Source organism: Corylus avellana, chromosome 2 (assembly GCF_965113065.1).
Source record: "Corylus avellana chromosome 2, dhCorAvel1.hap1.2, whole genome shotgun sequence".
NCBI lineage: Eukaryota > Viridiplantae > Streptophyta > Magnoliopsida > Fagales > Betulaceae > Corylus > Corylus avellana.
Window position 1 is genome coordinate 21,601,596 of NC_142491.1, and position 27,318 is coordinate 21,628,913.

General features: G+C 38.1%; 3 protein-coding genes across 3 annotated transcripts; 1 reads left to right on the forward strand and 2 right to left on the reverse strand.

The window, feature by feature from the left end:
* Nucleotides 1–997: 997 nt before the first annotated feature.
* Nucleotides 998–5,500, reverse strand: LOC148587478 (uncharacterized). The gene is made up of 3 exons (XM_088512637.1): nucleotides 5,245–5,500; nucleotides 4,352–5,150; nucleotides 998–1,298 (listed from the first exon to the last, which is right to left on the reverse strand). Exons 1-3 carry the CDS (start codon nucleotides 5,498–5,500, stop codon nucleotides 998–1,000), a joined length of 1,356 nt encoding a protein of 451 aa, XP_088368763.1.
* A 3,253-nt stretch (nucleotides 5,501–8,753) lies between these two features.
* Nucleotides 8,754–9,560, reverse strand: LOC132169109 (germin-like protein subfamily 1 member 13). Its single transcript, XM_059580195.2, has 2 exons — nucleotides 9,434–9,560; nucleotides 8,754–9,295 (listed from the first exon to the last, which is right to left on the reverse strand). The coding sequence occupies exons 1-2, from the start codon at nucleotides 9,558–9,560 to the stop codon at nucleotides 8,754–8,756; spliced, it is 669 nt and encodes a 222-aa protein (XP_059436178.1).
* A 15,126-nt stretch (nucleotides 9,561–24,686) lies between these two features.
* Nucleotides 24,687–27,112, forward strand: LOC148587479 (uncharacterized). The gene is made up of 4 exons (XM_088512638.1): nucleotides 24,687–24,857; nucleotides 24,982–25,618; nucleotides 25,703–26,593; nucleotides 26,676–27,112. Exons 1-4 carry the CDS (start codon nucleotides 24,687–24,689, stop codon nucleotides 27,110–27,112), a joined length of 2,136 nt encoding a protein of 711 aa, XP_088368764.1.
* Nucleotides 27,113–27,318: the final 206 nt, after the last annotated feature.

Below are 27,318 nucleotides of genomic sequence, written 5' to 3' on the forward strand. Positions count from 1 at the left end.
GATGTTGATCAAGGACTGACAGAATGTCCAATTACACTCCTCTGTAGGGGGTGTCCGAATATGCTGCTAGGCTGTCCGGACACCAATTCCAGCAAGCATGCTTTTGCTTGCTCGCAAGGCCCTGTCCCGACATGCACTTACCTTGTCCGAACACCCCGTACCTTTTTTTTTTTTTTTCTTGAAGATAATATCATGATCGCTTTATTAAATCAATCGGAGGAAGGAGTAGAACACTCCTCCATAAGAATATCATGAATACATTCCGTGTAACAACCCCTCCACGTGTTGGAGTTTTGTGACTTTCACCATAAAGTTGGTGGGACCCAGCATCATTAAAAGAGGATCCTTTTTGGCTCAAGTTTGTATTCCTAGTTGCTCTTGGAATTGGTTTTCCTTTTAGAGCATGACTTGGACTTGAAGTCCTTCTACAATTTGGAATTGGAGGAGCCTTGCTTAGCCAACTTTTATGTCCTATATAAAGGGGTGTCCACAGCACATAAACACACAGAGAAAAAACAAAGTAATATTTGCTTTGTGTTTTGGTGAGCCAATAATAGAAAGAAAAAAAGTGAGAGCAAGAAAGAGAGTGTCTTCTTTTCCCCTTTTGTTATTATTCTCCTTTGGGCAAAGTGAGAATTGGGTGTATTTGGGGCTTTGAGTTTGAGTGGTTTTCTCACCCTGTTACTCTCTTGTACTCATCTTTTGATAGTGAATTTTCTCTGGGTCGTCTCTGCCAGTGGATGTAGGCTTGTTAAGCCGAACCACTTAAATCTTTGTGTCGTGTGTGATTGCTTATCTTTATTATTCCGCATTTTTTTTTATTTTTCGCATCTCACGGGTCTTGGGAAATAGGATTAATTTCCTAACACCACGTTCTCTCTATATTTTCCCTAACAGCCATTCGGGCAATAACATGAGCAGCATTATTCGCTGCACGTCCCACTGCCCGAGCTAACCATTGCGGGAATTCTTCCAACAAAATCTTCATATCATCAATCTAATGGCCTATCTTACTCCAGTTGGGCTCGTCAAGGATGAGGGCATCCACAACTATCTTCGCGTCACCTTCCAGCACAATGTGGCTCAACTCCAACTCCCTCCCAAAGATTAACGCTTGAACACCCGCCCATGCTTCTGCAACCAAAGGGTCAGTGAGCCCCTGTTTTATCACGCACCGCACAGCCGCTACTTCCCTATTTGAGTTGCGAATCACCACTCCCATCCCAGCTATGCCGCGCTTGGAACATAAAGCCACATCCCAATTCAGTTTCCAAACACCCTGATCTGGAGCCTCCCACCTGGTAATAGTTTCCACACTGTGTTGACGGGGTCAGAGGCGGATCCAGGACTTAATTCTACCAGGGGCGTCAATAAAATAATAAAATATAATGATAAAAAAAATTTTTCTTTATATATTATATTTTTATTATAATATGATAAATACAATAAAAAAAAAATTATACCACAATATATGTATCACAAAAAGCATATTTATATGCTAAATTGATATATTAGTTACCATGTAGGCACTAGTATAAAAGTAAAGGAAAATACAAAATACAAAGTGCCTAAAATTGCATTCTATGCGGTCTTAGAAAAACAAAATCATCAAGTATCAAATCTGAATCGAAGCTTTCAGCAATTTCCCTTTCAATGTAGACAAGTAAATTATCTTCAAGAAATTCATCTTCCATTTTGTTACGAAGTATTGTTTTAATAATTGTTTACTTCTCATACTCTAATGATATTATAATAAAATTATTAGCATATTCTGATAGCTATTAGCCTAAAATGAATTAATAAAAAGAACAAATCTAAGATTAGCAATAATCTTCTGAAACTCATCGATGCTTGACAAAATCCCAAAGTATAAAAAACACACAAAAAAAAAATAGCAATATTGTTTTAGAATAAGATAAACAAAATGATGAAAATGAGAGATATATCTCAATTAAAAAGCTTAAATTATAACAAAGACAAATCAAGGCGTTAATGGCTTTAATTATAAGCTTTACTCTCAACTTACTCGGTTGGGTACTTGGATTATGACAAGAAAATGCCAAATATTGATAAATAAACATTAAATTTCTTGACTTCTTTTTTTTAATACGAAACCAAGAAACCGAAACAGATGGAGGAGGTTTTTTTTTTTTTTTTTTTTTTTACCTGGGGCAGTAAACAATTTATGCCAAAAAATTACTTAAAAATTTTTTTTTAATTTTTTTTTTACCAGGGGCGACCGCCCCCAGGTCACCCCCTCTTCTCTCCGCCACTGGACGGGGTACTATAGCATTGGCCTCAATATATTCCAGGCGAAAAGTTAGAGCTTGTTGGACTAAAACATTGGGGTGGGTGAAGGGTCCCCCATGCACAACCTCATTCCTACGGAACCATAATCGTTTAGCCAGCCCCACAAAAAAACATATCTCCTCATCGTCACATTTATTAAAAGTCTCCTCCACCAGCTGACTAAACGTTGGTCCGCCCAATGAGTATTTCTAGAATTTCTTCAGGCTCGCACCCCATGCATCCCGTGCCGCAGGGCAGTCCCACAATGCATGAAGACATGTTTCATCCTCCAAAAAACATAAAGGACATGAGGCATCAGAGAGAATCTTGCGTTGAACCAGGCTTCTCTTCGTCAAAAGGATCTCATGGCAGGCTCGCCAAAGAAAATTCTTGTCTGCAGTAGGTATTTTTAATTTCCATATGAGGCCCCACACCCCCCTGGCTGCAGTGAGTTTTGAACAGGAGGCTTGCTGCTATTTCTCCATATTCTTCGCAATGTGATAGGCACTTTTGACAGTAAAAACACCCTGCACCGTCCCTCTCCATATCGCAACATCCTGCCGATTTGTACAACTCAGTGGAATTGATAAAATTGCTGAAACCTCTTCAGCGAGAAAAATTGTCTCAAGTAATCCCTTATTCCAGTCGTGCGTATCCTGGTATATGGGTTCACACACTTGGGCATCCAGGTCAATGAACCGTGGAGGAGATTGGATAGTATAAGTTGTCGGGATGGGAACCCATTTGGTCCCCCATATCTTCGTTTGTTCCCCATTCCCTATTCACCAAAATAATCCTTCCTTCAATAACTCACGTGAGCCCAAAATGCTCCTCCATGCAAAAGAAGGTTTTGAGCCTAACTTAGCTTCCAAAATAGAGCTATTGTCATAATATTTTGCCTGCATGATTTTTGAAGCTAGGCTATCCAGAGTGTGCCATAACCTCCAACATTGCTTCGCAAGGAGTGCCTTATTGAAACAGTGGAAGTCACGAAAGCCCATACCGCCACTTGCTTTCGAAACTCCCATTTTGCCCCAACTTTTCCAGTGTATTCGATCATCGCCCCACCAAAACGTTTGCATTAAAGAGTTAATCTTGGAACACAAAGCCTTAGGGAACATAAAGACACTTATAGAATAAGTCGGGATGGCTTGTATCACCGCCTTGAGCAATATTTCCCTCCCAGCTTGAGACAGAAACTTTAGCTTCCAGTCTTGTAGTCTTTTTCATACCCTATCAATGATACCCTTGAATTCTTTCGTGCGCAATTTACCCACCAAAGCCGGTAAGCCTAAATAGGTATCATATCTGTGAGTACTTGAAATCCCTGCCACACCAAGTACTTCCTCCTTAGTAGTCTGAAGTGTATTACGGCTAAAATATATAGCCGTCTTCGATGGGTTTAAGCGCTGTCCCGAAGCACTTTCATACTTATTTAGCAAGGTTGTCAGACTGTTCCAATGCTCAATATCTACTCTGCAAAATAGTAAACTATCATCAGCGAAAAAAAGATGATTAAGGCGAGGGCCTCTCACCGAAGTAGGAACCCCCTCCAACTTCCTTTCTCGATCGGCTCATGCTAGCATAGAACTCAACACTTCTGCACAAATAAGGAATAAATATGGTGAAATAGGGTCATCCTGACGAATACCCCGAGTTGGAATAATTCTCCCAGTTGGTACCCATTCACCACCACTGCATAGTTTACTGTTGAAACACATCTCATGATAATTTTTGTCCATGTAGGGGCAAACCCCATACGTATCATTACTGCCTCTAGAAAACCCCATTCGACCCTATCATAGACCTTGCTCATGTCAATTTTGACCACCATATACCCCTTCTTCCCCCCCCCCCCCCCCCCCCCAAAAGAGAGTGCATGGTGTGAAGGGTCTCGTATGCAGCCAAAACGTTGTTTGTAATTAATCTCCCAGGTATAAAAGCACTATTGGTCTGGGAGATAATTTGTGGTAAAATAACCTTTAGGCGATTTGCCAGCACCTTAGAGATTATTTTATATAGCACATTGCACAGACTAATAGGTCGAAATTCAGTCACACACGACAGATTTTTAACCTTTGGGATAAGGGCAATCAAGGTAAAATTCAGCTCACTATCAATTATGGCATTATTAAGGGAAAATAGAATAGCTTTACAAACCTCGGGGCCCACAATGTCCCAATTCTCCTGGAAGAAACCCGTGTTAAACCCGTCCGGTCCGGGAGCTTTCAAAGGGGACATTTGAAATAAAGCATTCCGAATCTCCTCCACTGAGAAAGGGCCCACTAAGAGCTCGTTCATGGGTTCCGTGATTCTTCCCTCCAAAGCCTCCATACACTCCCCATAATCCACGTTTCCCCCTGTTGAGAAGAGATTTTCAAAATAATTGACAAATGCCCTCCCAACCTCCGCATCGATTTTCCATAAACCGCCCCTCTCATCATGAATATGGGTGATTTTATTGGACCTCCGACGCTGGTTTGCACAAGCATGGTAGAACTTTGTATTTTGATCTCCGAATTTCAACCAGTTAATTTTTGCTCGTTGTCTCCATTTTATATCTTCTTGCTCCAGCAGCAATTGAAGCTCTTTTTGGATCATGGCGGCTTCATTCCCATCAGGTACAGTCTCCTCGCCCAGTATCTCAGCCAGCCGGTGGCTTTTTTCAGCATAAAGTTTAGCCGGCTTACCCACTACATTTCGTCGCCATCTCAATAAAGATGTTTTGCAATTGAGTAATCCATGGGTCTTCACGTGAGAAATTCCCCTGCCAACTCTGCTCAATAATGTCCCTGCATCAAGTTTCCAACTCCCAGCCCGCTTCAAACCGAAACTGGCATGGTGTTCGTTCTCGACCAGCACTGCCCATCAAAGTCAGGAAAATTGGTGTGTGGTCAGAGCATATAGCTGCCCCTACCGAGATTTCTAGGTCCTAGAACAAGTCACACCACTCACGATTTGCAACAACCCTGTCCAGTCTTTCCTTTATAAATTCGTTCCCCTCCCGACAGTTGTTCCATGTGAATTTGGGCCCCGTGTATCCTAAGTCCGAGAGACCGCACTCCTCGAGAGTACTTTGAAAGGCCTCCATTAATCCCCTTTGATGTCCATTGCCTCCAACTTTTTCAACTGAACACAGGATTTCATTGAAATCGCTGAGACAAACCAAGGGATTGAGTCCATCCGGCCAATATGTAGCAACAAACTCCATGCTTCCCAACACTTGCAAGCTATTGGCACGCCATAAAATCCCGTCACCTTCCAAAGCGGGTCAGTTGGGGATAGACGCCGTTGCATTTATGTGAGGCCGACTAAAATTCTGGATTTCCACCCCAGCCTCGTTCATCTAGAGTAATGCCAATCCCCCACTTCGACCTACACAGTCCACCACAAACAAATGATCAAAACCCAATTGAATTCTCATACGTTCCATTCTATGAACTTGTAGTTTAGTTTCCATTAAAAAAACTACAAGGGGCTTCTTATCCTTCACCAGGCGGCGAAGCTCTCGAACTGTCCAAGGGTTCCTAAGCCCTCGGTAGTTCTAGCTCTTAATTCTCATTGCGGTCGGCGGAGCTGCTTAGCAACTTCCGCCATCCCCAATCCAATTTTTTCTTCACGTGGAGCCCCCCCCACTGGGCCTGTAACAATGTCCCCCTTTAGCACATCCTTTTTTCGCCATCTGCTCCCCTCCTTCGTTGAAATCTCGTACTTTCCGTTTCCCTGGAAATTCTCCACCAGACTTCACATTTTTTGACACCTGCGTCTCCCTATTCCATCATGTCTAGGAATTGTCATTGGCCCATCTCTTGTCAATATTTTCCCCACAAAAAGTGTCTTTCATTTTTTTCTCCACATCAGCCATGATAAAAAAATTGCCCCTTTCATTTTTACCTCCCACATCACATTCCGTTTGGCTATTGATTTTGGCTGTCCCCCGCCCTTCCTGCATTAACGTAGTCCCCTACACCTGCATGTGAGCCAACTCATTTAGGAATGCATTAAAATTCCCTCCATTAGTGTTCCCCACACTTTCCCTATTGAGCTTGTCATTATTAGCTGGATTATTAAGCTCCTCCATTTCCGTATCCAATCGCCCAGGATTCTCCCTGAGATTTTCTCCATTCAAAACTCCATGATTTTCGGGTCGCAGGTCAGCATTAATGGGATCGTCGCATGTTTTGGTACCGGATGTTTGGCCTCTACAAGGAAACTTTTGGCCTCGTAGATTACTTTCCAAAGGTGACCCCGTTCAGTGCTCCGCCATGTCAGAAAACTCCCCCTCCTCCTCATGACTTCTACTAGGTGGTCGTTTCCTACCCGGGGTCTGCCTCCGCCCATGATCATACCTTCCCCGACCATTGTCACGTTGGGGAGGGTCTCTTCTATCATCCCGTTGCCTGAGCCTACCTCCGAAATTCCGTTTTGGGGATGATGCGCACATCCAAGGTCCAAACTCAGTGGTTGCATTTTGTTTTTTTGGCACCTCTTCTCGCCTCACATCTTGTTGCCCTGTGCTTGATCATACCACAGTCAAAACAAAACTTGGGGAGCCGCTCATATTGGAAACCTATCAACATGGACGCCCCATTAACCTTCAGCTTCCTTCCTCTTAATAAGGGTTTATGTAGATCTAGGGTGATCTTAACCCGTAAAGATTCGCCCCATCCCATTCCTCCATCATCCACATCCACCTCTTCCACATGCCCCATTGACGATCCGATTTGTTGCCCAAACACCATGCTCATACAAGCCAAGGGAAGGTTATACATTCGGACCCAAAAAGCTGCTTTGTCGAAAAGGAACTTCGAAGAGGGGGTCAATCCATCGAAATCCTTGATTACAAATAAACTCCCTTCAAAAACCCAGGGGCGTCCCTCCAACACTCTTTGCTTGTCTCTTCCCGTCACAAAGTCCACTAGAAAAAGGTTGTCTCCAAGGACTTTGAAAGAAGGTGTTCCAGAGGGCTTCCACCCACGTAAAAGTGTGGTTCGTATGATTTCCTTACTAACCAGGTGATCAGCAATCAGTTTTCCCACTACACAATTTTTTCCTTGATGCACTCCTGCCTCCCAAGTCTGATTCTGTATCTCCAGTTCCTCGCACTCCACCTTCGACAAGGAAAAATTACCCCACATCCTTGTGAGATCGTCCTCCATCTGAGATTCAGTCTTTGCCATTTTTGTTCCTTCCACCACCGTAAAAAGCCTTGGAAAACAATTCCTTCTGCCTTAGATCTAAGATTTCTAGGGAGAAAACCAAAAACACTAATAACAAGAAAACTTTCTCGTGAAAAATCCATCTGCCAAGCAAAACAAACCAAACAAATCCTCTTCCACCTTCTCCCTAATAGATTACAGACAAACAGTAAGCGCCACCTCCAAGGCTACACCAACCATTGTCCCCATTAGGTTCTTCGAAGGCAAAGGCTCTGCCTGCTTTTTCATTATCCTTTTGAAATTAGACACCCCATACCTGTAACAATTTTAAATGATTTCAAACAGTGTCCAAGGTCTAGGGATTGTTGGACTATTATAAATACACCTCTATAGAAAGAGAGAGACGCGAATTTTCACCCCCAAAGAGTTCATCAGAGGCAGTACTAAGAGAGATCATATGTGGTGAGCTTTAAATTGAATTTCTTAGAGTTTGAGTTATTCCTTTGATAAATCTATGGTTGAAAAGTGTATCGGAAGGGTCCGGTAAAGGAGAATCACGTTGAAGAAGATTGTGAGTAAGGAGAAAAGTTGTATGCTTGTCAATCTTACAGAGCCAAGATCTTGCAAAGGGTTGTAAGTGTTCCTAGTGTCTGTAATATTTGGATAATCTTTTGATAGTGATTTCTTGGATTTGGCTACCCCAGAGAGGTTTTACTTTTAGATTGGTTTCTAAAAGGTTTCCTCTTCATATCCAAAATATTTGTGTCTGCCTCTTTATTGCTTTATATAATTTGGTGATTGAATTATTTTTGCTTCATAGTATTAATTCCGTGTAAATTGTGATAAACAAGTTTTTGGAGTTGTTAAGCGTTTTTCAGAATCCTATTTTATTATTTATTTATTTCAATGTATGTTAATTTATTTTTTTTAGAAAATAGGAAGGTGAAGGGCATGTATCAAGAAATTATAAGATAAAAGTGAAATTTCAAACACTTTGTGGATTCAAAATTTTATTAAGTTTAATCGTGCACTCACTCTACCAGTAAAAAAAACTGGCCATTAATGTCATTTTTTAAAGAACACTATTCATTAATGAAAAAAATGACACCAATCAATTAACCTTAGTTTCCATGCATGCAATATGTCGAAAAAATCAAATAACAGGAGAGTACATAAGCAACCATTTTATTCCATTATTATTATATATTGCCATCTCCTTACAAGAAGGGAAACATGGAAAAGTACTTTATTCAAACCGTTAGGTCTAACGGTTCATGGTGGCCATTACATATAGTTCTCTAATTATTATGCTGCAAACTTTTTCTGAAGATCGTCAACCACATTCTTCTCTAATTGGAAGGCCTTGATGAGAACATCCGGATTGATAGGAGGATTGGCTCCAAAAACGTTCTTTGCTATGACGATGAGCCCAGGATTCTGGCTGCCAAGACCGGAGAAAGATACAGCATTCGTGTTTCCAACATTAAACTGAAAGTGAATGAGACCAATTGGGAAGACAAAGACATCTCCCGGGTATAGAGTTTTGGTGATGAGGCGGTTATCCGGGTTGGATGTCACAAAGCCAACGAATAGAGTACCCTCTACGACTACTAGAATCTCCGTGGCACGAGGGTGAGTGTGAGGTGGATTTAGGCCGTATGGTGCAAAGTCTATGCGGGCTAGGGATACGCCTAGTGTGTTGAGGCCAGGTATTTTGGACACGTCCAAAAGAGTGACATTCGACCCGAGTTGACTTGCGGTGCTTCTAGGAGTGTTTAACCCCGGAAAGAAGAAATCGTTGGCAGTGACAAGCTTTGGGTCCTTGCAGAACTTTCCATTCACAAATACTGCAGAAAAAAGTAAAAAATAAAAAAGTAAAAAGTTCGTTAATATCACAAGACACTTACATATTTAAGTAATCCTCCTAGCATAATTCAATTGATATACGTAGATCCAAACAATCAAGAAGAAGAAGGTGTAGATACCAGCATCAGCTGTACTGTTAAGTGCAACACAAAAGTCTTGCAGAGGAGCTGGGTCATAGGCAGAGGCAATGGAGCATGCCAAAGCCATGAGTGCCAAAGCTACAAGGCAATTAGGAAACCCTTTCATCCTTCTTCTGTATTATGTGAATTCTTGGTTTTGTGAGAAGTGAGAGATGTTGCATGGGAACATATCTATTTATAGCCGGAAGTGAATGAACCGGTCCATGTTTTTCACTAGATGGAGCCTGTAAGACATGTTTTTTTTTTTCCCCACAATCACATAAGAGTTGGTAAATCTTCAACATAGGGTGACGATCTTTTATTCAGTGGTTGAACCGGCCATTACTTAACCACTTAAATTTGCTGAGATTAGAAATATTGCAGCCAAATTCGACCACTTCAATTAATGGAACAGCGGGAAATATGTTCTATTAATGTTACTTTTATAGAGATAATATATTAGAAATTAATTGAAATGCATGAAACACCTCACCTCTGTATAGTTGACCCTGTCCTAACTAGGCATTTAAAATATATATTAAGCTTCGAAATAATGTAGGGGGAGAGGGGAGAGCAGCCAGCAGGCATCAGGGTTGCTTGTATGCCATGACTATTACGAGCACTTAATTATGTTTTGAGTTGCGAAATTATTATATTGATTTGATGCATTCTACGCAAATTTAGATGTTCATACTGCCTGAAATGCTCCAAGTCAAATGATGTTGTCTTCTTTTGCTCTGCTCCAAGTCAAATGATGTTATCTTATCTCATTAAGATTATCTTCTTTTGCTCTGCTAGAAAAAGCTTTCCCAGATACTACCATTCTCAAAGGCATTTCGTATATTCTTGTCTTGTCTAGCTACTCTTTTTTTTTTTTTTAAGGTTTGAAAGTTTTTTTAGGTTGTTGGGGGAATAAATTCATGCATGCGCAACTTAATGATTCTGGTGTATTTCGTTTACAACAGAAGATCTAACTCCAATTTAAGATTTGAAAGGTTCTCTTAGGTTGTTTGGGGACACTATAAAAAAAAGGGTAAATATATCATAAGTACCTGAGTTAACGCGCCAAAATTAAATAGTTCCTAAGTTTTTTTAAAAAAAAATTTACTTTCTGGGTTAATCGAAATGCCAATAAAATTTCTACCGTCAAAATTTTTTAACCCCGTTAATTCCCATCAAAACGTACCGTTTTGCCACGTAAGCATATTAATTTTTTATTAATTTAATTTAAAAATTAAATCTAAAATTAATTAAAAAAAAAAAAAAAAAAATTCCCGAGAGAGGGAGCGTCGACGGTAGGTATGTGTGAAAATGCCACCCCTGGGATTTTTTCCGACAAGGATTGTGAAACGCTTAATTCAGAGGCTGTTGGTGAACTAAAAAAGGAATCTGTTGAAAGCTTTGGTATTGGAAAGGCCTTGGAGAAAGAAGAACAGGACACATTCGCTGAAGATGGGATTTCCGAGAAGGGAGAGATAGTTGGCTCAAAAGCAAATTTTCTGGGTAAGGATGGTTCTGTGGATGAGGCTGAATTAGTTTCAGAAGATTGCTCACTACAGTGTGTGAATTCAAGTTTGATTCAATTACCCACGAGCTCCAAGCTTTATTAAGAGCATCTTTAAACATTTTGAAGTTCTGGGGTTTTTTGGAGGTGAGCCAAAAAGGGCAAGATTTGAAGTTGGATCTGAATCTTGGGAAAGGGTTTATCCCAAGAGAGGCTAATGTATCTTTGGACTTTTTTCTTATGTAGGCTATGGCTGGAGATTTGTGCAGTTGGTTTCATTTTCATTTGTGTTTGATTTCTGCTGCCGAAGATTTTTGTTTTTTCAAGTTTCTTATCTGATTCTTTTGTAGATCTTACAGGAACGTATGAGCAAACCCGTTTGGTTTCTCACACACTTAAAGCATTCCTTTGAACATATCCATAGCTTTTCCTAAAGACCCATCATGAACATGAGCTGAAATCATCGAAGTCCATGTCACCACGTTCTTTGAATCATTTTGTCGAACAGGAGGTGTGCATGGTCTAAACCATTACATTTTGCGTATAGGCTCAAAAGGTTGTTTGCGATATGGATTTTTGAGATTGCCCGTGAGACCACAAGCTTTGCATAGAATTTCTTGCACTCTCTGATCGATTCAGGCTTTGGGTTCTTCTCAAATAGAAGTGAAATGGGTGGGGTGGCCAGCGGGTGGGCTTCAAATTTTTTTATTTTTTATTTTAGATTTAAATTTTAAAAAATTAATATTTTAATGAATTAAAACTGTGCGTTTTGACCTAGACTAATGGCTGTTAACAAATTCTGACGGCAGGGATTTTTCTGGCATTTTGATTGACCCATGGAGTAAATTTTCGAAAAAAAAAAACTTTGGAACTATTTAATTTTGGCGCGTTGACTTAGGGACTTATGATATATTTACCCTAAAAAAAGGTATGTTTTTGACGTGGCAAACAGTAACCCACCTTTTGCCACATCAATAAAAGTAGCACTTCAATAATTATTTTATTGACGTGTTGAATGTGCCACGTCAATATTTAGTGACGTGGCACATATTCCATGCGTCAAGAAATAGCAACGTGTCAAATATTGCCACGTTGCTAAAGTTAAATTCAATTTAATTTTTAAAAATTATATTTAAATAATTTAATATAGTAACATGGTAAACTATCACACGTCAATAAATATTGACGTCTCAAAATGACACGTCAATATTTATTGATGTGTTAAAATGACACGTCAATATTTATTGACGTGTTAAAATGCCACGTCAATAAATTATTAATGTGCCATTCCGCCGCGTCAAGAAATACTGACGTGCCATTTTAACACATCAATATTTATTGACGTGCCATTGTTTCACACGTTAAAAAAAAAATTATGTAATCTTTTTAAAAAAATTAACGATTAATAAATATTAATAACAAAATAATGATGAACGATTAATAAAAATTAATAACAAAATTTGATAAAAAAAAAGTTTTAATAAAAATTAACGATTAATAACAATTGGACATGCAGAAATTCCGTCCAAACCGGTATAGAGGAAATATCTTCCAACCCATATAAAATAGTGCAAACTGTTTATAAACATTTAAATGGCACATTAAATTTAATCTAGATTTCCTCCATACCGGTTTGAAGAAAATTCATGTCCATAACAATTAATAATTAATAAAAAAAATTTAATTGCTATGTTTTTTTTTTTTTTTTTTTGAAGAAAAAACTGCCTTCTCATTGATTAATTCAAACCAACTGGAGCATATCACTCCATCTGTAAAAGATCAGAAATACATGCAGGTAGCTCATGTAGCCATAACTTATCCATAAAATCTTGAGTTGCTATTTTTGAAAAAATATGTGCTCCCTGATTACCCTTCCTGCGAACAAAAGACATTTGCCATTGTTGAAGAGACTGTAATTCTTGCTTGATATCGTCCACCATCATCCCCATGCTGCTCCAATCCGGGTTTGAAGAATTAATGGCCTTTATTACCCCCTGTGCATCCCCTCAAAATGAAGGCGATCAAGTCCCAAATTTTTGCAAAATTGGACCGCCACAAGAGCTGCCCATGCCTCCGCCTTTAGAGAATCCAAACTGCCCACACAGGTTCTACTCAAAGCTGCAATGACTAGACCCTGCTCATCTCACACCAACACACCAAAACCCATCCAGCCTTTTCCAGATGCCAAAGAAGCATCCCAATTTACTTTTTTTCAGGCCAGTTGTGGATTTTGCTTCATGCGCCCCTGCTCCCAACCTGATAGCTGCATCAAAGTCTTCTATAGCCACCTTTGTTCGTTGAACCAGTAACGTGGGATGGGTCATAGTGCCACCATGCACCACATCATTTCGTCGAAGCCACAAACGACGAGCTAGGCCTATAAATTGCTTAATTTCAGCTTCTGCACAAAGAATAAAAATATCCTCAACCGATTGGAGAAAAGATAAGACCCCTGTAGAACTTTTCTTCTGCAGTTTCCGGCACCCCATACTCCAAGCATCCATAGCTGAAGGACACTCCCATAAAATATGTAAAGCCGTTTCTGGAGCATTCCCACATAATGGGCACAATGGATCTTCTACAATTTTCCGCTTGTGTAAGTTACTCTGAGAAGGAAAAATCTCATGACATGCCCTCCATAAAAAATTCTTTTCGGCATTTGGAATTTTTTGCGCCCACAACTTGCTCCACACTGTACTACGTCCCACCTGTAATGAGCATTGTTAGTTCTTGTGTTGGCTTAATTCAGTTCCAAAATGCAGAGGCTACTGTTCATGAGCTCAAACACTAATATAGAATGCTCAGAATCACATCTCCACCGTTCATAACGTAGATTCATGTGTCATGAATGTCTCTACAAAATTTCAGCTCAATCGGACCACAAACGCCCATCGATCGGAGCTGTTGATCAAGACTGGACAGCATTTTCAGAATGCTGTTTCACTCATTGCATGCCAGGTCCGGACCGGCCTTTCCCGTGTCCGGACCGCAATTCTAGAAACCTTATTTTTGCTCCACAAGGCCGTGTCCGGACAGCCCATTAACTTGTTCGGACACCCCGTACCTATTATGCCCAAAAACATGTTTTTAGTGGGCCTAGGTCTAGGGTTTGATGTACTGATATATATACATCATTATAGAAGAGAGAGGTACAAATTTTCACCTCTAGAGAGTTCGTCGGAGGCTGTGCTAAGAGAGATCATATGTGGTGAGCGTTAAATTGAATCTCTTAGAGTTTTATTTTTTTCTTTGGTAAATCTACGGTTGAGAAGTCTATCGGAGTTCCGGTAAAAGGAAATCATATAGAAGAATTGTGTCGGATGTTCTGGAAATGGCTACTGCTGTAGAAGTCAAGTGGGTCGCTTGTCGTGTGCAAGGAAGTGTCAATTGCAAAGGTTTTGTAATCCTTCTTGTATTCCTTATTCTTCTTATAGTGGATTGATTTCCTAGGTTTGGCTGCCCCGGAAAGGTTTTACATTTAGAGAGTTCTCTAAATGGTTTTCTCTTCATAACCAAATATCTGTGTTCTTGATTGCATATTTCATATCTATATTTGGTTGATTTTTTAACTACTAGGTTAGATCTTTTTCTGTTTAATTTGTGTGAAACACCTAGACATTTGGATAGGTGTTGTTTGGAGTCGTTTTAGAATTTTCAATTGGTATCAGAGCGGGTTCACTCTGTCAAATGATTAAATTCCTGAGTGTGATCCTATATACTTTCTAGATGTCCCAAACTCTTAATTGTTTCGAAACTGCTGATAATTCTTTTTGTGAAGCTATTATGTCTTCTGATAAACAGTATTATTCTGATTGTGATTCTGATAATGAAATTGATCTTCAGGAGACTTATAATTTGTTGTTTCTGAAATTCTCTGAGCTACAAGTTATTAATTCCAAGAATCTAAATGAACTCAGAGAGGCTGAACATGATAAAGATGAACTAATTGGTGAATTGAGTGATTATCTTGATTTGTGTAAAACATTGAAATCTGAAAATCATGATCTTGCTAATAAAGTTGAGTCATTAGAGAATGAATTAAAGGAGTCCAAAACTCTATTGGAAAAATTCTCTAATGATAATCTTGGCAAAATTTTACATACCCAAAAATCTACTTATGATAAATCTGGGATTGATTTTGACAAGATTATTGCTCCTTCCTCTAACCTTGCTTCTTCTTCCAAGAAAGTTTTTGTTGAAACAGAAAACTTGGAAGAGCCATTGGATAAAGATAAGCTAGTTCCTGTTCACTCCTCAGGAAGAAGAGGAAAAAAAGTCTTAAAGAAAAAGAAGAAAACAGCTACTGCGACCTCAAGAGGTAAGAAGGGTAAGAAATGTAAGTACTCTCGTGTTAAGCACTTTTTACCTAAAAGCAACTCCAACTTTGTTTACCTTGCAAGGAACCAACCTTCTCAAAGGTTCATTCCTACATGTCATCACTGTGGTAAGATTGGGCACATTCGCCCTAATTGTTTTCAGTTGAATAATCATGAGTCAAAAAGAGATTATTTTCGTTTTAGGAATAGTCATGAAGAATTATTCAACATGCTAAGGGGTGTTATCACCCAGTTAAATGATTTGGACAAGAGTAACACATTTGTCCCCAATATGAAGAAAGTTTGGATTAAGAAGGTTGATACCATTCACCCATTGAGGGGGAGTGGTAGTGATCTCACCTAAATTTAGGTGAGTAAATAATATGTCTAGGAATGGTTGTTTTGCTTATTTTTGAAAATCCTAGAGCATGTTATTTTTCTTTACATTGCATTTTTTTTTGTTTTGCATTTGTTTTTCGTTCGTGTGCATTTTTTTTGTGAAAAAATTTCAAAAAGATAAAAATATGTTACTTTGATTGTTTTATTTTCTTTCTTTTGTCTTATGCACCTAGGTAGTCCATTAATTTCTCATGTTGTTTTTTATGGATTTAATTCTTTGTGTAATACCCCGAAATTTATACTTAGAATAAATGTGATCTTATTATCAAGGATAAGGAGGATTTGCAATTTTATTAAGATTTATATGGAGTTAGGTAAATAGACTTAATGTGAAAGATGATGGAAATTGATAGTTATAATTTTAGTGGGTTATTGAAAGAAAAGTCACATTGTTTTGGACGCCGAAAATTATTTGAGTGACCTTAAATAAAACTGTTTTAATACCTTATAGAATGATGAGAAATGAAGATTTTAAAAGTGGTTTCATGATTTTTGGATGCTTGGAGAAGGAGTTATGATTTTTAGAAGATGCAAGTGTCAAAACAGGAATTTCAGTCAAACAGAGGCACCGAATTTCGTGGGACTTTTGAGGTACCAAACAGTTATGGGTTACTATGATTTTTGGATATGTTGTGCATTTTGGAATGAGGAAAATTTCAAACCAAAGTTCGTGTCATTTGGAGTTAAATTGAAAGAGTTATGGTTTTTCCAAGTTTAATAGATCAAGCTGTCGAGTAGTTGCAGTACCTGCAATTTGGAAAATTAATTGGATGGGTTACTGATGTCCCTAAGCCACGATTTTTGGGTATGTGGTAGTCAAAAGGTTTAGGTTCATTGAGGATTAATTGTAGATTTTTATGACCACGTTCTAATGTAAATGCATGAGGATTTTAAAGCTTGACAAGTCACCAAGCTCAAGATGACACATGGCATTGTATGAGAAGTTGCTTGGGGACCAAGTTTAAGCTGCTTGGTTGACACCTAAATTTACAGATGGCATACAGCATGCTCCCACAGCTTTCTCGGTGAACACCTGGGCAGCTAATGTGTCAAGCTTACTTGACACTTGTACTGGTTCAGCAGGTGGCTAGAGTGTATGTGGGACAAATGTCCCACATACGGCCAGCTCTTCATCCTATAAAGGGGGGAAATTTTCCCCATTTGCTCACAGCTCAAGTGAGCGTGAGATGAGTGAGAGAACCGGAAGAAGAAAAGAAAGGAAAGAGAGGAGAAAAGAAAGAGAGAAGGGAAAAGAGAAGAAAAGAAAGAAAAGAGAGAAGAAGAAAAGAAAGAAGAGAAAGAAAGAGAAGAGGATGAAGAAATAAAAAATTTGAGAACTCTCCAAGGAATTGTGAGTTGGATGCGGATTCAAAATAAGGACATGCAATGCCAGGTAAGGGGACACAACACCAAAACCCCCAACAAATTTTATTATAAATCATTGAAATAAAATGTTGGGAATTTTATAAAGGATTCACTTACATGGTTTTCAATTGCACTTCCTTTCGTTTTTTTATGACAAGTTTTATTTATTTATATGTCATTGTTTAAGAATTTTACGTGATACAGTTACCCTATCTCATGATTTATGCATGACTGCAATTATGAATGAAAAGAGCTCTCAAAGTTCATGGCACAAATGAGTTTACAGATTATATCAAATGTTATATGTACATTCATGGCATAACATACAGTTACAGATGAGCTTACAGATCATATGAAATGTTATATGTGCATTCATGGTTTTAAATGTTTAACCCGAGACACGATTATAGTGACGATCGGTACCGCATAGGGTAGCAGGGCAAGCACACCGAAGGACGGTTACGAGAAGGTGTGTGCTACCGGCCAGGTGGCCTTCACCTAGGGAAGTTTCCAACTTGGTAGCTCTCCCCTGTGACGACAGGATGAGCATATAAGTCCTTCGGGACAAGCCAACGTGCGCTGCTCAAGGTAAAAATTGTGGCGTCGGGTCAAAAGGGTAAAATAGCAGTTTTGAAAGAAAGAAAAAGAAAGTGCTTGTACATCTCATAAGTCACCTAATTAATTGTCATTTATTTTATTAATTGTGCATAATTGATATCATAGCATAACATCTGCATTGCATATTTTATAGCATCTTGGTTTTGTGGCTACTTACTGAGTTGTCGAACTCACCCCTTCTCCCTATACATCTTTTTCAGATTGCTCTATATGTATATCGTAATAATTGAAGACATGGGTACCAGTGGGCCTCTTAGTTGTTAAAGATCTTATCGCTGCTTTATGGACTAGCAGGAGCAGTAGCAGTAGAAGTGTTTGGGACTCCATTCTATAGACTAGACGGCTTGGGCTAAGCATAGACGGTGTAATTTTATTGTTTATGAGATTATTGAATACTAGCACATTATGTGTTTGTGATTTATAAACGAAAAATTTTAGTACTCTGGTGACGTTATGATCTTATATTAGGAGAATTTTTTTTGTTTAAATATGAATATGTTACAATTGCTCTCAATCGCTCTACCTCTAGAACTTGGGGCGTTACACTTTGCGTCTTGAAATGTTCTTAATATGTCTGAGATGAAAATATATGTCAATGGACTTGTTTTTGTGGTTACCTAAAGCCTAAGCTTATGTGATACATTTTGCCTATGCTTTATCTCTTGTGCACATTTAAGCTTAAATTGAGGTTTTGTTTCACTTTATTTGTGAGGTCTGTTAGGTAACCATATGAGGTTTTTGACTAGTCATATTTTTCAAATTGACCATATGCTAATTGAACCTAGGGCTTAAAAATTCCTGCTTTCTCTTTTGTGATAAGCACCAAAAGTTTAAGGATACTTTCTCAAAGAGAAAAATAAACAAAATAGTGAAACAAATAAAATCAAAAGATCATATTCCAAAAGGAATTTATTTCACTGTGTCAAACTTGTGCAAAATGTTTTACAAAGAGAAATGTATAGGATGAGAGTGGCTAAGCCCTAGTATGATAAGGTTTGACTTTTGATTTGATATACTTGTCAAAACCTCATGGTGGTGAAACTTTCTCCTCATTTTGTAAGTTGAAAATTTTTCTCTTTGGATGGCTTACACACACACCACACAAGTATGGGTTGAATGGAACATTTTTTTTGCTTGGGTTAAGCAATATGAGTTTCTTGCCATTTCTAGTCTCATGTATATTTTGCATATTTGGAGCATGTTTGGGATATTCATTGTGCAATACATAAGTTATTGATATGTGTATCATGTGTGTTCATTTGACTTTTGAGGGGAAGAAACATGTTTTGCTTTTTTAGCTTCTTGTTGATTATTGAGTCATATGTTGAGGGGGAGTTTTTGGTGATGGATGTTCATGATCTTGCATTCTACGTCATTTTTTTTATCATGAGTTTTATTTCTGTATTCCTGTTCCACATATGCCTTGATGTATTTTGTGAAGTGTTTCAGGAAATATGAAGACCTTTTGTCATTCTGTGACAAAAGGGGGGAGTAAATATGGGGAGATGATGGGATTGGCTTGGCATTTTGGTTTTGTCACTGAATTGCCAAAGGGGGAGTTTGTTAGTTCTTGTGTTGGCTTAATTCAGTTTCAAAATGCAGAGGCTACTATTCACGAGCTCAAACACTGATATAGAATGCTCATAATCAAATCTCCATCGTTCATAATGTAGATTCATGTGTCATGAACGTCTCTACAAAATTTCAGCTCAATCAGACCACAAACGCCCATCGATCGAAGCTGTTGATCAAGACTGGACAGCATTTTCAGAATGCTGTTTCACTCATTGCATGCCGGGTCCGGACCGGCCTTCCCCGTGTTTGGACCGCAATTCTAGAAACCTTATTTTTGCTCCACAAGGCCGTGTCCGGACAGCCTATTAACTTGTTCGGACACCTCGTACCTATTATGCCAAAAAACATGTTTTTAGTGGGCATAGGTCTAGGGTTTGATGTACTGATATATATACATCATTATAGAAGAGAGAGGTACAAATTTTCACCTCTAAAGAGTTCGTCGGAGGCTGTGCTAAGAGAGATCATATGTGGTGAGCGTTGAATTGAATCTCTTAGAGTTTTATTTTTTTCTTTGATAAATCTACGGTTGAAAAGTCTATCGGAGTTCCAGTAAAAGGAAATCATATAGAAGAATTGTGCCAGATGTTCTGGAAAGGGCTACTGCGGTAGAAGTCAAGTGGGTCGCTTGTCTTGTGCAAGGAAGTGTCAATTGCAAAGGTTTTGTAATCCTTCTTGTATTCCTTATTCTTCTTATAGTTGATTGTTTTCCTAGGTTTGGCTACCCCGGAGAGGTTTTACATTTAGAGAGTTCTCTAAATAGTTTCCTCTTCATAACCAAATATCTGTGTTCTTGATTGCATATTTCATATCTATATTTGGTTGATCTTTTAACTGCTAGGTTAGATATTTTTCTGTTTAATCTGTGTGAAACACCTAGACATTTGCATAGGTGTTGTTTGGAGTCATTTTAGAATTTTCAAGCATGAAGCACCTTCGTAAGCGTCCATTTCCAGCTGCAAATGATAGGCACTTTTAATAGAAAAAATTCCATTTCTTGTGCGTCGCCATATACACATAGCATTTTTAATTGCTATGTGTATAATGATTATTGTAATTAATTTTAGGGAAAAATATAAAAAAGCCCCTCAAACTACTAGCCGTTTTCGATTTAGCCCCTTGATGTTCCAAAAGTCATAAAGTAGCCCCCCAAACTACCAAACTGTCGCATTTTGGCCACTCCGTTAGTCAAAACCGCCAGTCTAGACGGAAACTACAAAACGACGTCATTTGGTTACGGGTAAGTTACAAAAATGCCCTTGTATGTTTTTTTTTTTTTTTTTTTTAATTTTTTATTTTAAGGAGGAGTAAAACGGCGCCGTTTTGCTCAAAAAAGGGTTCACTTACCCTAAGCAAAACAGCGCCGTTTTGCTTAGGTTAAGTGAACAAAACGCCCAATCTCAATCAATCCCACGCAGCACAGGTCCCCCCCGTCCCCCTCACGCACAGCCGTCACCGATCCTCTTCTCCACACTCATAGCTCCGGTCATCCAGCCCATCGTGCCGGTCATCCCCCTCACGCCAATCGTCCCGTCGTCACGCTGTCATCCTGCAAAACCGAAAAAGCCAAACGTGTAAGTTGGGTGGAGGGCGGGCTAAGAATAATTTTCCCTTCTCGTGCCAAAATATATACAACTACTAAGGTTCTTTGTTAATGTCTACTTTCTATTGGAGTTCATTTAAGATTTGCAAGCCAAAGATGTGTTCTTAAATAAATAAATTTAAATTTGTTGAAAGTTCCTCATTTGGGAGTGCATTTTAAATAAAATGCCGGTCCGTCCGTAGGTTGAAAGAAGCAGGGTGGGTGCGCTGCATTTGGACAATTTCATTTATTTTTTTGTTAATTTTCGGTTAGCTCATGGTGTATTGCTTATTGTCATGGATGGCATGCATTACAACAAGGAGGACCACAGAAAAAAGGGAAGGCAGAATGCAAAAAAATAAATCATACAACCAACCCATCCGACAATAAGCAGACAATAAACTCATCATCAACCAATAACTTCAAATATTATATTATACAGAAAAAACAACGGGTTTGCAGACAAGGAAAAAAATATACAAACAACAAAGAAATACACAAAAACATAGGGACCCATATCACTTTCGGACACTATAAAGTCAATCTTTCTTCACACTAAATCAAACCATCAATACATCTGCAAAATGCCCAAAATCATTCTCCACAAACCCTAAAAAATAGGAACAACTCAATGGGTTACCTTCAGTGACCGATTGGGCTGTTTGGAGAGAATGATTTGTGGCTTTTTCGGTTTTGCAGGACAACAGCGTGACGACAGGACAACGGAACGATCGGCGTGGGGGGGACGACCGGCACGATCGGCTGGAATACCGGAGCTGTGCGTGGGAGACGATCCGATTGGGTTGTTTGGACGGAATGATTTGTGGCTTTTTTGGTTTTGCCGGACGATGGCGTGACGATGGGACGATGGGCGTGAGGGGGACAACTGGCGCAATGGGCTGGATGACCGGAGTTGTACGTGTAGAGAAGAGGATCGGTGACGGCTGTGCGTGAGCGGGAGGGGGGGGACCTGTGCTGCGTGGGATTGATCGAGATTGGACGTTTTGTTCACTTAACCTAAGCAAAACGGCACCGTTTTGCTTAGTGTAAGTGAACCCTTTTTGGAGCAAAACGGCGCCATTTTGCTCCTCCAAAAATAAAAAATAAAAAATAATACAAGGGCATTTTTGTAACTTACCCATAACAAAACGATGTCGTTTTGTAGTTTTCGTCCAGACTAACGGTTTTGACTAACGGAGTGGCCAAAATGCGACAGTTTGGTAGTTTGGGGGGCTACTTTATGACTTTTGGAATATTAGGGGGCTAAATCGAAAACGGCTGCTAGTTTGGAGGGCTTTTTTTATATTTTTCCCTTAATTTTATTTGTTTCCATAAGATATATATATATATATATATATATATATATATATATATTAAAACCCGTTAAAATGTTATAAAAATCATAAAATTTAATGTGTTTGAATTATAAGCTTATAATTTATATATTTATTAAGGCATTTCACAATATACGAAAACTTCACACGCATTGATTATTTTTTCTTTGAAATTAATCCTACTTGTTTAATTAGACCTTTCATATATATATAGCTAGCTAGGGTACGTATATATGTTAGTTGAAATAATTAGCGAGCTTTGAACCTATCTAGCTAGCTATAGCTGTTAAGTATATATGTATATTATAGCGTAAATATACCTTTCATGGACTATCAAAAAATCAAGTGATATAAGAGGCACTTTTTATTTATTTCTTTTTATAAATTAAATAGTTAATTAGTAGCTAGCTAGGTTTTATTAAAATTAACTACCAGTCAAAATGACACGTCAATAATTATTGACGTGCCATTATTTCACACGTCAAAAATTAATTAATTAATAATATTAATTATTTGTTTAAAAAAATATTAGACAACAAAATTTAATTTGTATATGTATAATTGGTATATGTCATCATATATTAAGAGATATATTCAAAACCATTAAAATTTTATAAAACTAGTTAATGTTCTTGTCTCTTATATGCAATGCTTTCACTATATATGGTTATTATATGTGCTTTGTATTTCTTTAATTTATGGTTATTAATTAATATTAGGTAACAAAATATATATGGCTATTAATTAATACTAAAAAGGGAAAACTTCAGAAAACCCCCCTGAAGTTCCAGCCGATTTGAAAAACCCCCCCTGAATTTCCAAAGCTCTCACTTAGACCCCCTAAACTTTAGTTTTCTCTCATTTTGGACCCCTTTAACATTAAACTACGTCGTTTTGAATGTTTTATACCCATTTTACCCTTCCCCAAAACTACGTCGTTTTAGGCTGGGTAATTTTAGGACACAAAACGATGTAGTTTTGGGGAAGGGTAAAATGGGTATAAAACATTCAAAACGACGTAGTTTAATGTTAAAGGGGTCCAAAGTGAGAGAAAATGGAAGTTCAGGGGGCTTAAATGAGAGTTTTGAAAATTCAGAGGGGGTATTTCAAATCGGCTGGAACTTCAGGGGGGTTTTCTGAAGTTTCCCCTAATAAAAATTATGCAATGCTTTCACTATATATAGTTATTATATATATATATGTGCTTTATATTCTTTAATTTATTGGCTATTAATTAATAGTAGGTAACAAAATATATATGGTTATTAATTAAAGTGATATAGTATTAATACATATCACCTTTTCAATATTGTAGGAATATTAATACATATATGCATTATCTTAGTCTTAAGTATATAGTATTTTTTTTAAAAAAAAATAAGTGATCATATAATTTTTTTCTCTTATTATTTTCAATATATTTCCTTAACGTGCCAGTATTTCACACGTCAAAAATTAATTAATTAATAATATTAATTATTAAAAAAAAAAAGATATTAGATAACAAAATTTAATTGGTACCTATATTAAGTAACAAAATTTAATTGGTATATGTATAATATATATGTATAATTGGTATATGGATATTAATTAATATTAGGTAACAAAATATATATGGCTTAGTAATAAAAATTATGCAATGCTTTCACTATATATGGTTATTATATATATGTGCTTTATATTCTTTAATTTATGGCTAATATTAATTAATAGTAGGTAACAAAATATATATGTTTATTAATTAAAGTGATATAGTATTAATACATATCACGTTTTCAGTATTGTAGGAATATTAATACATATATGTATTATCTTAGTCTTAAGTATATAATATTTTTTTTTAAATAAGTGATCATATAATTTTTTTCTCTTATTATTTTTAATATATTTTCGTGACGTGTCAAATGTAACACGTCAATAATTATTGACGTGGCATTTTATCACGTTAATAATTATTGACGTGCCATTATTTCACACGTCAAAAATTAATTAATTAATAATATTAATTATTTGTTTAAAAAAATTATTAAATAACAAAATTTAATTGGTACATATATTAGGTAACAAAATTTAATTGGTATATGTATAATATATATGTATAATTGGTATATGGTTATTAATTAATATTCGATAACAAAATATATATATGGCTATTAATTAATAATAAAAATTATGCAATGCTTTCACTATATATGATTATTATATATATATGTGATTTATATTCTTTAATTTATGGTTATTAATTAATAGTAGGTAACAAAATATATATGGTTATTAATTAATAATACAAATTATGCAATGCTTTCGCTATATATGGTTATTATATATATATACTTAATTTGTATTCTTTAATTTATTTGGAAATAATTATCTCCCCACTAGTGTCACTAAATACCGGCCCATTAGCTTGTGTAATGTACTTTACAAACTGGTTTCTAAGACCCTGGCTAGTAGATTGAAATTGGTGCTTCTTAAGATTATCTCCCCAAACCAAATTGCTTTTATTCCGGGGTGGCTAATTTCTGATAATATATTAGCCGTGTACGAGACTTTGCACACTATGCAGATGAGACTGTGGGGAAAAGTGGGTCATATGGAGGTGAAACTCGATATGAGTAAAGCCTATGACAGGGTAGAATGGGAATTTTTAGAAGCGGTTATGGATCGGATGGGATTTGATGGTTGGTGGATTGAAAGGATTATGATGTGTGTCAGGTCAACCACTTATCAGGTCTTTATCAATGGGACCCCTATGGGTCGGATCCTTCCCACGAGGGGCATCCGACAAGGCTACCCAATTTCACCTTATCTCTTGTTTATTGTGTGCAGAGGCTCTAAGCTCCCTGTTGACATAGGCGGATGGAAATGGCGAATTACCTAGAGTTCCAACTTCCAAGAAGGGGCCTCGACTAAGCTATCTATTCTTTGCCGATGACAGCCTCTTGTTTTGCAAGGCATCTCCCTCACACTGGATTCGATTGACAAATCTCCTTAAGACATATGAGGTGTCTTTGGGACAACGCTTAAACGAAGCGAAAACATCAATTTTCTTTAGCCACAACACTCCAATAGAGGAACGGACGAAAATTTTACGACTATCAGGGATCCCAACCACTCAGAGATATGACACATATCTCGGACTGCCAGCACTTGTGGGCAAATCTAGAAAGCAAGCTTTCAAGAGTATGAAGGACAAAGTTTGGAGGCGTCTTAGTGACTGGAAGCTCAAATTTTTGTCACAAGCAAGGAAAGAGATCTTATTGAAAGCAGTCATTCAAGCAATCTCTACATACAGTATGAGCATCTTCCTCATTCCAAAAGGATTGTGTGCCGAAATCAATTCCATGATGCAAAAATTCTGGTGGGGGCATCAAGAAAATGAAACACGTATTCATTGGATACGATGGAGTCAATTGGGATTGGCTAAGGAACGGGGTGGATTGGGCTTCGGAGATTTGGTGAGCTTCAACAAGGCCCTCCTAGCTAAACAATGTTAGCGTTTGCTACAATCCCCGAAGAGCCTTACAGCTACAATTTTGAAGGCAAAATATTTTTCCAATTCCTCTTTTTTGGAAGCAAAGCTAGGCTCAAGACCCTCCTTTGCATGGAGAAGTATCCATGGAGCTAGGGACCTTCTCGAGGCTGGATTGCTATGGAGAGTCGGAAATGGGCAATCAATAAAGATTTGGGGTGATGCTTGGATCCCAATACCATCAACTTTTAAAATCCATTCCCCTTCGAAGGTGCTGAATCCTAATAGCACGGTACAAGAATTGATTGATCGGGAAAGGGGTGAGTGGGATCAATATCTCTTAAATAGCATTTTCACAACCGAGGAGGTAGCGGCCATTAATTCTATACAAGTGAGCCAGCTGCAGCAACCGGATAAACGAATCTGGAGATGTACAAGTTCGGGCATCTTCTCGGTAAAAAGCGCCTATCACTTAGCAAAGGAGATGGAGATGAGGAACTGGCTAGGAGGATCTACAAAGAGGGAGGAAAGTATTCTGTGGAAATCACTTTGGAAATTAGCAATTCCAAACACAGCAAAAAAAATTTTCTGGAGAGCTTGCCACAATCTATTGCCCACTAAGGAGAATTTACTTCGACGTAAGGTTGTGAAAGAACCTTATTGCCCCATTTGTGAGCAGGAACTGGAGACTGCTCTTTATGCCTTGTGGGATTGTTCGGCAGCAAAAGATATATGGGGCTGCAGTAAAAGGGCCTTCCAAAAGATGACCACGGAGGTGGGGGGGGGGGGAGCTACATGCAGACTGCGGAGACCATCTTCAATAAATGTGAACTGTCCGATTTTGCTCTTTTTGTTCAATTATCACGCCAGTTATGGTTCCATAGAAAGAAATGGGTCCATGAAGGAATTTTGGTTAATCCCAATGTCATTCTCCACAAAGCAACAAGGATACAATGGCCTATGCCCAGTTATTACAGAAGAAACTAGAGGAAAAGGTTGGGTCTCCTCTTTTGAAGGGATGACGAGCACCTAACCAAGGATGGCATAAGGCAAATTGGGATGTGGCTATTGATAAAGTAAATGAAAGAGTGGGGATCGGAGTTGTACTCAGGAACAAGAATGGGAAAGTGATCGCTGCTCTGTGTAAAACGATGATGGGTATTTTAGAGCCAGCTATGGGGGAAGCATACACTGCCTATCACGCAGTTTGTTTATGCAGAGACATGGGAGTACAAGATTTAATTCTGGAGGGAGATGCCAAGCAAATTGTGGAGGCTATCCAACATGACACGGGCACATGGAGTCGATTTGGGCATCTAATAGAAGAGACAAGATGGATACTACGCACTCTCTCAAGATGGAATTGTGTCTTCATTCCTCATGAAGCAAATGAGGTGGCGCATAGGTTGGCGAGAGCGGCTACAACTGATATCAGTGATAGAATTTGGAGGGATTCCACCCCTAATTGTATTAATGATATTATTTTGATGGAGCATTTGGCTCTATCTCGATGATTGTTTGTTGGAGATTTTATCCTCCACATATGATTTTTTATCAATAAAGTCTACCATTTAATCTCAAAAAAAAAAATAATAATAATAAAAATTATGCAATGCTTTCATTGTATGATTATTTTCTTGACGTGTCACATGTGGCATGCACGTCAAGAAATTCTTGACGTGCCACATGTGACACGTCAATAATTTATTGATGTGTCTAC